This window comes from Tiliqua scincoides, chromosome 3 (genome assembly GCF_035046505.1).
Source record: "Tiliqua scincoides isolate rTilSci1 chromosome 3, rTilSci1.hap2, whole genome shotgun sequence".
Lineage (NCBI taxonomy): Eukaryota > Metazoa > Chordata > Lepidosauria > Squamata > Scincidae > Tiliqua > Tiliqua scincoides.
In genome coordinates, this window is record NC_089823.1 from 133,111,553 (window position 1) to 133,122,090 (window position 10,538).

The following is a 10,538-nucleotide window of genomic DNA, read 5'->3' on the forward strand; positions in this document are numbered from 1 at the left end:
CCGGTGTGGGATGCCAGTGTGTCACCCCCCCATGCAGTGGGCGGGGCAATACCTCAGGTGGTGGGCGTGGTGATGTACCATCACTCCGCCCCCACTGGTTTTTTGGCTGTACCTTTTGATAGAACAAAGATAGAACACATTCTGCATGAAATTACGCATTGACTGATATATAACATGATGGTATTATTCTTCCAAATTATAATTTTAGTGATTCTGGTCACTAGTGGTGTCACCCCACCCCACCAAGGGTGTCAACTTACTAACACCTTATTGCAGCAGTTCTCAAACTGTTAGCACTGGGACCCACTTTTTAGAATGACAATCTGTCCAAGACCACCAGAAGTGATGTCATGGTGGAAGTGACATCAGCAGGCAAATTAAAATAAATAAGTATAACTAATTAAAGTAAAACAAATAAATAAGCAGAAGCCAGCCCTGTTCCACCAAGTGAATCTCCTCTGTAGCCTGCCTGCAATAACACCCCCCCCCTCCAAAACCAGTAAGGTTTTCAGCCCTACCCAGTGCCTAGTTCAATTTAAGAACTTCTGTTTAAATCAGATCACTGTCAGGATCCACCTGGCTTTGCAAGTCTCAAAAATGTTCACCTTATCAGCTGCAGCCTCTACTTTGATCCTTTTTAGTGGGTGGGGAGGCTGCCTTCTGGAGCACTTGTTTAGCTGCAGGTGCATAGGATCAGGACCATTCTGGTAGCCTTACATTCTCCTTCACCTGATCTTCCACACCAGCCAAGGCACGTTTGCTTACTCGTGGGTAAACTCGACCATGAGGCTTCGTTTCACTTTCCGTAGGGCTCAATACATTCATCTGCTTGGAGGGAGGGACTTCCTTCTCAGGTGTTTTGGGGGGCTGCATTCTTTGGATCAGGACCATTCTGGTGTTGTTGGATTCCTCTCAGCCTGCCCTTTCCAATGGTCTAAGGCATGTTCACCTACTTGCAAGTAAACGCATGATACGGCTCACTTTCACTTTCCATAGGGATCCATGCATTTTTTTGTTCTCCAGTTTTTTGGCCATAACTTTTGATAGAAAGGTGTTATTTCGCTCTGGTTTTTTGCATTGCATTCTGCTGGAAATTCCACATCCAACGGTATATAACATGATGGTATTACTCCTAACCATTGTGATTTTAGCGTTTCACTCCCCCAGTGCGCGTCACCCCCACTGTGTGCATCACCCGGTGTGGTCCGCATCCCCCGCACCCACCTAGCAACGCCACTGATTGTGCATTATTAAATCTTTCTGGTTTAAAATGCATACATTCAGAAATAGTTATTTAATCTGATCCTAAAATTTTGAAATATGCCAGGCTGCAATTCTGAGCGCACTCACCAGGTGGTAACTCTCAGTGAACACATTGGGACTTCCTCCTGAGTAAATGTGTATGCAGTGGTGGTGGTAGTCCACAATCATAAGCACACTTCCTTCAAAAGAAGTCATATTAAATTGGACTTCCCATTAAAGCTGAACCCAGTTCACTTGTGTCACTTACACTTTGCTTGTGTGTCTTGCAGCTCTTCTCCAACCCCAGTTCAAGACTGATGGAGTTCAATTTGCTGGCTGATTCAGACGCCCACAGCCCTGCTCTCTCCCTCTCAGAGTCTGGGGCACCTCAACATGAGCACAACTGCAAAGAGCAAGAACACAGTGGTAAGTATAGCGGTTCCCTTCCTCTTGACAGTGAACTGTCTGCAGATTGCATACCCTTCAGCTCTAGCCATCCTTCAGATGGCAAGAGGAATGTTTGGTTTACATTCACGAGTCAGGAGCTTCTTATATTTAGGGGAGCTAGTAAGCAAAAGCTAGTCACCATCTTTAGGGCTTGGTGACTGGCTCATCCCACTGAAGATTTGTAGAAGACGAGGTGTACAGGTAAATACTAAAAATCTGTTTTGGTCTTCAGTGTATTGTGTAAATATAATCTCCAGAAAATATTTTTTCATGTCAAAACTCAAGATATACCAAGAGTTCCTACAGCAATCAGGAGTAGCATGGGACGCTGAAGATGCTTGGCTCTGCAAGCAAAGCTTGGCACCTGAAAAGCCCACCATTCTGCCCTGAGCCCCTTACAGCACTTTTTTAATTAATTAATTAATTAATTTTATCACATTTTTATACCGCCCTTCCTCCAAAGAGCTCAGGGTGGTGTATACAGCTGCTCCCCTCCTTTTTTCCTCACAACAACCCTGTAAGGTAGGTGAGGCTGAGAAAGTGACTGGCCCAAGGTCACCCAGGAAGCTTCATGGCCAAGGGGGGATTTGAACCTTGATCTTCCAGGCAGCAGCTGTTACCCTGCACATGCTGGATCTTGTCTGATCTCCGAAGCTAAGCAGGGTCAGGCCTGGTTAGTACTTGGATGGGAGACCGCCTGGGAATACGGAGTCATCATGTTGGCAACCTTCAGTCTTGAAAAACTATGGTATCGCGCTCTGAATGGTGGTTCTGGAACAGCGTCTAGTGTGGCTGAAAAGGCCGATTCGGGAGTGACAATCCCTTCCACACAGGGAGCAAGTGCAGTCTGTCCCTGGTCTGTCTCCCTGGCTATGGGCCTTCCTTCTTTGCCTCTTTGCCTCAGACTGTTGGCCAAGTGTCTCTTCAAACTGGGAAAGGCCATGCTGCACAGCCTGCCTCCAAGCGGGCTGCTCAGAGGCCAGGGTTTCCCACCTGTTGAGGTCCACTCCTAAGGCCTTCACATCCCTCTTGCAGATGTCCTTGTATCGCAGCTGTGGTCTACCTGTAGGGCGCTTTCCTTGCACAAGTTCTCCATAGAGGAGATCCTTTGGGATCTGGCCACCATCCATTCTCACGACATGACCGAGCCAACGCAGGCGTCTCTGTTTCAGCAGTACTGAATACGGGGTGCTGTAGGCTTATACTATAGTCTTTCGAGACTGAAGGTTGCCAACCAACCAACCAATCTTCCAGGTCTGAGTCTGCCTCCCAAACCACTACACCACCCTGGCTTTATAGGGTCCCATCACCATCCCAAACCCGGAAGTAAGTGGCAATGACATAATCATGTTACAGCTGACTACTTCTGGGTGCTGAGTTTAGTGCCAGCAGTAGGATGGGGCCTTTGCAGCAGTGGTAACTTCAGGAACTACTGGTATACACTAACAAAATGACTGAAACCAAAACAGAAAATGGGTTCATTATCTGCAGGTTCCACAAGTGGATTAGCTAAGAGAGTGCAGGGGGTAGCAGTTGCACTGGGCATCAAACTTTAGGGGGGCAACAAGCTGAGCTTGACACTAGTGACAAAAATGGTGAAAATCTCGGTATGTATGAATAACACCACCATGTTATGTATCATTGGAAAAGTCATTTAATGCAGAATGCAATGAAACAAACGGCACTGGAATATCAGTTTTCTATCAAAGGTTATGGCCAATTAACCAGAAAATGAAAACAACTGCCTTGTGGAACAAAAAATGGATTTGCTTAACTCCAAACTGACCTATGAGACTGTTTGTTCTGAGTGCCAATGAGATATTATGATTCAGTATGGAACCAATAACTTTTTATTTATTAAGGGTGCAGTCCTAACCTCTTTCCAGCACTGACATAAGGGCAATGCAGCTCTGAGGTAAGGAAACAAACAGTCCCCTACTTTGAGGAGGCTTCCGTGAGTGACACCCAACTGCAGGATGCAGCACATGTCACATTGGCACTGCTATGCCAGTGCTGGAAAGCACGGACATAAGGGGTTAGGATTGCGCCCTTAATTAAATTTGATTTTGTCATGCGGGGCTACAAAATCTTCTTTGACAGATACTTACAGATAGATGCCTTAGTGATGCCACTAACTGGGGGGAGGCAGCACAGCAAGTGGGTGGTGAGCTGCTGTGGGGAGGAGGTGGGTTCCTCCCAATTTTCACTTTTTAAAAAGCCTGGGTGTGATGTCACTTCCAGTTGTGACATCACTTCCACGGCAACATTTTGAGCTTGGCACCGGGCTACATGATCATTAGCAACGCCACTGGGTTCCACAAGTAGCATCTGGCATCATGAGGTGGGAAGGCCAGATGCTTCCCAGAAGCAGGCCCTCCTCAACACTTTTGGACATGAACAACTAATGCCCTTTGGAGCCCTGGTGATGGCCACACTCCAAATTCCTGCTTACACACCTTAATGAGTTCACCAAGAACCAGAGCAAAGCTCAATGGGTTTAATGCTTGTAGCAGAATTGCCAAGGTGGTCAAGCCACTTCCATGAATACAAACCAAAGGCAGTATTGGTCCTCCAATTCAGGTTAATGAAACCCATCTTCCCAGGGACACCAGCAGCCCCAAAGCATACCACCACCATCCAAGCACTATCACATAAGTTGCATGGGAGCAAACCTGAGGCCTGTTGTCCTTGGATGAAGTTGGCTGTGAGGAGGCAGGCTTCCTTGACCAAAAGCTCCCTGGCTACTCACAGCAAACAGCCAAATAGTATTTTGAAGAGGAAGCATCATTTTCCTGAGCATCATTCACCATGTTGCAGTCTCTTTGTCACTTTGGTCCCACCAGCTTTTAACTTTTTAACTTTTGACTCAGGGTTGGAAGATGCTGTTTATATTCCCCTTCTTTTTCTTTTAAACCAAACAAACAAAAAGCATTTTTTGCCTCCATCTACAACCAGTCACTTTTTTAAAGATTCAGAAAATCTTAGAAGCCTAGGAAGGGCTGCCAGGAATTCAGCTGTCTGAGCGCTGAGCCTTTGTCAACATCCATGGATTTAAAATTTGATTGACTTTTATAGGCCAAAGGTGACACTGACGATTGACCACTTTTGTACCAAAGCAGTAAGATTTCTATGCAAATGGATGTTTGCATCTGATCATAAAGTTATATGCCAATATAACATGAAGTTACTTACATCATTAAAGTTTACTCAGAAGTAAGTATCACTGTATTTAATGGGGCTTACTTCCAGGAAAGCATTCATAAGATTGCACTGTTAATCTCCCTTTCTCTGACTAGGTGGCTACATACTTAGTAAATATATTCACTAAATGGGGGGGGGGGGGAAGAAGGATACAAAGTTCAGTTGGGGCCAAGATCCCATAAAGGAACAGAGAAGGAACAGCATTTCTGCAGAACTTAATAATAATAATAATAATAATAATAATAATAATACAGGTATTTATATACCACCTTTCTTGGTCTTTATTCAAGACTTTATTCAAGTTACATAGGCAGGCTTTATTAAATCCCTTATTAAATAGGGATTTTTACAATTGAAAGAAGGTTCTTTCTTTCAAGAACCACTACATTCAGGTGTTTCATGCCGATCTGGCTTCACATTCTGGCCTCCATCCTCCCACGCTCGGAGCAGATGGAATAGCTCGGCTTCAGCTTGTCAGCTGCTTCAAGGTCGCACGGTGCCGGTGGCCTCGAACTGACGACCTTGTGGATGTTATCTTCAGGCAGACGGAGGCTCTACCCTCTAGACCAGACCTCCTGCCTGGAAATACTTACAGAAATAAAGGTCACAAAAGTGTTAGAAAAAACCTTTTTGAATGTATTGACAAGAAACTCCAATAAAATATAGTCTCAGTTGCCCAACAATGTCAAACAAACAGTTTTTCAGAGGAAAGCTAACATAAAAAGAGTGAATTTATAATTGCTTTACAAAAATTAATACATCAGAAAAACATGACATAAAAGCAATAAAACAATCTCTAAAGGTCAGCAATTATCACTAAATCATATATTGACATTTAAACAAATAAATTATGGGACAAATGTACCTTCTGGTTTTCAGAACAAACAAGGTAGTGTCAGCTCAGGTATCTATTTTAAGCTTCTAGATTCTTGACCCTGGTCATCCTCCACTCCTATCTGATTATTCATAGTGGAATACATCACTTCTAAAATATATTGCAAATACTGAAAATGGACAACCTCTGATATTACTTAGCACACCACATTCTCACATTATTCAGTACTTAATTATATGCAAATACAGGCTGAGTCTCGTTATTCATGAGGGTTCCATTCCCAGAACTCATGTGAACTGCAAAAATTTCATTAAAGCAAATCCATTTAAAAAACAATGTCCCTTTGGTAAGCAATTTGAAAACAGCCTTGCTGACTTTTGTGATGTTAGCGAGAGTCAATAGGCAGACAATCCATCAATCAGTCTCTCTCCAGGCACTTAGAAAGGCTTCACTCTGAGCCACTCCTCCATTCACTCCTCCATTCCATCCACTCCTCTATTCACCAATGCAAAGTGCTTATCTTTCTTTCATGTGTTCAGGGGGAAGGGAGTGGTCGTTTGCCTTGGAGTGAAGCTGTTCTAAGTGCCTGGAGAGAGATTGATTGAAGAATTGTCAACCAGCTGCCCTCTCTTGCAATAACAAGGCTATTGTTAAATGACATTTTCCCTTTAATTTAAAGGGCCCTTCTCATCACATTGAGATAAAACCACTGGTGAAAAATCCATGAATAATTAGGTTATACTTGTATTGAAAATACTTACAGAACACATCCATCATAACTTCTCTAAAAACCAACTATTAAATTATAAACTGACTTTTGAACAAACACCAAATGCTCTGCTCTTAAGAGATTATACATTGAGCAAGCAACTTAAGTCATTTCTGTCCAACCTTGCATATATGCAACAGGGACCAAATGTGTACACCTGTGGGCTGGGCAAAAATGGGTTAATAAAGAGGCAGGTCATTAGCATAGCATAGCATAGCAAATTTTCCTTTCACTGACACTGGAAGGAATTGCTAGGAGTCTTCCGATTTGAATAATATCTGGTCTTAACTCTCAGTACAACAACATATCTGTAAATATTTTCGTATATATAATAATAATGTCTGCGCATCTCAAACCCTCAACATCACAGGTGGGACCTCTGTATGGGGGGCGTTTCTGGACCCCCTCTGGATGACAAACCTGCAGGTAACAAGATCTGCAGGGGGAAGGCTTAGAGGACTTCTGGACACACCACCACCACCAGATGTCCAGAGATGTGCTAGGCAGCACATGCAACTTATGCAGACCTCAGAACAGCTCCCAGATGTGACCAGAAGACATTTCTGGTCACATCTGGAAGATTCAGTGAGGTCCTCTAGCCATGCATTCAGAACCTGTGATGTCAAATCCATGGGTTCTGAACCAGGGCTGGCCTTAGGAGCTGCAGGGCCCAATTGGAAACACTTTTGCAGGGGCCTCCCTCTAATTTTGCGGGGCCCCCACTACTAATTTTTTTTAGCTCTTAGCTTGAATAGAGCCAGACCAGGAAAAAAAATCTGTTACCTCTGTGCAAATGGATAGGACTCTTGTACCTTTAGTGGTTATACAGAATTGGTGACATGGAGGTCAGCTGGAGGGAGTACACGCCCAACCTGCAACGCTCCCCGAGTCTTGCGCGTTGCTGCCCCATCCACAGCAGCCCTCTCCGGAGCAAGACAGGGGAGAGAATAGTGCCAGGAGCTATGAGGGCAGGAAAAGATTGAAGCACGCATGCTGCTGCCTGCATGGCACCCATTTCGGACCAACTGGAAGCAGTGGTGGGTGGAGCTGCTTCCAGAGTGACCCAATTTTGGGCCAACTGGAAGCAGCAGTGGATGGGAGCTGCTTCTGAAGTGACCCTATTTCAGGCCAATTGAAAGCAGCAGTGGGTGGAAGAGCAGTGTGGGGCCTCCCCCATGCATGGGGCCCAAATGGGCAAAATCTCCCCAATTGCCTAAAAGCCAGTCCTGTTCCAAACCCATGGATGAGGAGGGCCCATGGTAGTTAGAATGTTTCTGGAAGTGAATGGGTTTCTCTTTCTCTCTGCTCCTGAAAAGGTTGCACCATTGAGATAGATCTGCTTTGCCTTTGTTTTTTGCAGACACAGAAAAATCACAACAGAACCAGACTGATGACTCCAACCCTGAGGATGGCTCCCTGAAAAAGAAGCAACGTAGGCAGAGAACTCACTTCACCAGCCAGCAACTCCAGGAGCTGGAAGCCACTTTTCAAAGGAACCGCTACCCTGACATGAGTACCCGAGAGGAGATCGCTGTTTGGACCAATTTAACTGAGGCCAGAGTCCGGGTAGGGGTGATCTTCCTTGAACATGGCCAGAACTGGGGAGGAGGTTAGGTGTCAAGCTGTGTATAGGTGCCCCCCATATCCACAGGGGATCCATCCTCCCCAACAGATATGGAAACCACAAATATGGGAGAACCCTATAGATGCAATGCTCCACAGCCCCCTCACCCATTACCTTCTGTTGTCTTTATTAACAAACAGGCATGTTTCTTCCTTTTACAGACACAATAAGGTGACATGCAGGCAGGTAGCCTGCACTCTAGGGGGACACAGTCATTAACAGGTAGCAGGAACTGTCCAAAATATAGAAGAATGGGGGGAGGGGGAGACACAGGGGCAAATGCAGGGGATTCGTCACACCTGGTAAGGGTGTTAGTGAACTTTTCTATTTCCCGTCAGTGTTCCTTTCAGCCTGGCACATCACTTCCTGATGACTTGTCTAGGTGTTTTTCTTCTCTTTCTCTCCTCCCTCTGCTTTCTCTCTTCTACTTCTTCTCCTTGGTTCCCCCTCCCCGTCTCCAACTAACATTTCCCCCTTCCAGACATTCCCTTTACAACCAACTTTCCCCCCATTTTTCTTTCCCAGTGTTACAGGTTCCTCCCTTTACTAGTCTAGTAGGATTTCATAGAAACAATGCCCTGACTAGACAGAAGCTAAAAAGTGAGGTTCAATGTTCAAAATGAATAAAATGCATCAGGTAAATTAAGAAGTACAGGTTAAGAACATAGGAACATAAGAAGAATGAGACCAATGCCAAGGGCCCATCTTGTCCAGCTTCCTGTATCTCACAGGGGCCCACCAGCTGACTCAGGAAGCACCCAAAACAACTAGATAACTGTATCCTGTTGCCACTTCCTTGCATCTGGCATTCTGAGGTAGCCTACTTTTAAAACCAGGAGGTTGTCTACAGGCACCATGACCTGTAACCTATGATGGACTTTTCCTCCATAAATCTGTCCAAGTGCCATCACTACAACCTGGCAAGAAGTTCCACAGATTAATCACATGCTGGGTAAAGAAATGTTTTTTAATCTGTTCTGACTCTCCCACCAATCATTTTAGTGAATATCCCCTAGTTCTGGTGTTGTGCGAGAGGGCAAAGAGTATCCCCCTATCCACTCTATCCATCCCCTGCATAATTTTGTATGTCTCAATCATGTCCCTCTGAGAGGCCTTTTTCCTAGACTGAAGAGCCCCAAATGCTATTGCCTTTCCTCGTAAGAAAAAGCCCAGTAATCATTTTGGCACTCTCTTCTGCACCTTTTCCAGTTCCATCTTTCTGAGATGTGGCAACCAGAACTGTACACAATACTCCAGATGTGACCTTACCATCATTTGCACAATGGCATAAGAATAATATAATATTGCAAGGTTATTCGCAAGCTCTACCTAAGATCTTACTCAGTTATTTTAAAGGCTACTTGGTATCTGAGAGTTTTAGCTTCCTTGTGTACATGATAGCTTCAACTAAAATGCAAGCCACTGTATCCTCTAGTTTTAGCACCATTGGTATCACAATAATTCCTTTTGAAATCTACCTGTAATTCTCACCATTGAAAGTCAGAGAGCTCTCCTTTGAAAGCACCCTCCTCTCATATGCCCTTCTCGTGATGCTAACTGAAACTCTTCCCTTCTCCTTTTCTCTTGCAGGTCTGGTTTAAGAACCGGAGAGCAAAATGGAGGAAGCGAGAAAGGAACCAACAGGCAGAACTCTGTAAGAACAGTTTTGGATCCCAGTTCAATGGACTGATGCAGCCTTATGACGAAATGTATAGTGGCTATTCATATAACAACTGGGCTACCAAAGGCCTTGCCACCAGCACCCTCTCGGCCAAGACCTTTCCCTTCTTCAACTCTATGAATGTCAGCCCCCTCTCATCGCAGCCCATGTTCTCCACCCCAAGCTCCATTGGCTCCATGCCCATGCCCTCCTCCATGGTGCCCTCGACAGTGACTGGTGTGCCAGGCTCCAGCCTCAACAACCTCAATAGCCCTGGCCTGAACTCTGCAGTCTCATCCGGCACCTGCCCTTATGCCTCCACCACCAGCCCATACATGTACAGGGACACGTGCAACTCCAGCCTGGCTAGCCTGAGGTTGAAAGCTAAGCAGCATGCCAGCTTCACTTACCCAGCAGTGCAGACAGCAGCCTCCAACCTGAGCCCTTGCCAGTATGCTGTGGACAGACCAGTATGAGAGACTGCCCCCTCCACCCCACCTGCTACACAGAACTTGGCCGTTTACCCGTCAGTGACACCCAGGCAGACAGACCAAATTCCAGGAAGATGTGTTTAGTTTTCCTCATGTTATAAACTTTTGACTGTCTTTTTGGTAAAGTAAACACAGTTGCTTGTTGAAAGTCCATTTGGGAAGGAGGAACTTTTTGGAAGGCTCTGAGCTCATTCTCAGTCCCACGCTTGTAACGTGATCGCCTGCACTTGCTCCTGTGACGACTTAAGAACGGGCAGCCCGTTCAGGCA

General features: G+C 45.2%; 1 protein-coding gene across 1 annotated transcript; it reads left to right on the forward strand.

Moving 5' to 3' along the window:
• The first annotated feature begins 1,559 nt into the window (after positions 1 to 1,559).
• On the forward strand, positions 1,560 to 10,254 carry PITX3 (paired like homeodomain 3). Its single transcript, XM_066621628.1, has 3 exons — positions 1,560 to 1,668; positions 7,855 to 8,060; positions 9,709 to 10,254. The coding sequence occupies exons 1-3, from the start codon at positions 1,560 to 1,562 to the stop codon at positions 10,252 to 10,254; spliced, it is 861 nt and encodes a 286-aa protein (XP_066477725.1).
• Positions 10,255 to 10,538: the final 284 nt, after the last annotated feature.

Bases quoted from the DNA above. Each gene is read 5' to 3' on its own strand.
- PITX3 (XM_066621628.1), top strand. From the start codon at position 1,560: ATGGAGTTCAATTTGCTGGCTGATTCAGACGCCCACAGCCCTGCTCTC. The intron at 1,669-7,854 runs GTAAGTATAGCG...TGTTTTTTGCAG, and splicing joins CAAAGAGCAAGAACACAGTG to ACACAGAAAAATCACAACAG. The intron at 8,061-9,708 runs GTAGGGGTGATC...TTTCTCTTGCAG, and splicing joins TAACTGAGGCCAGAGTCCGG to GTCTGGTTTAAGAACCGGAG.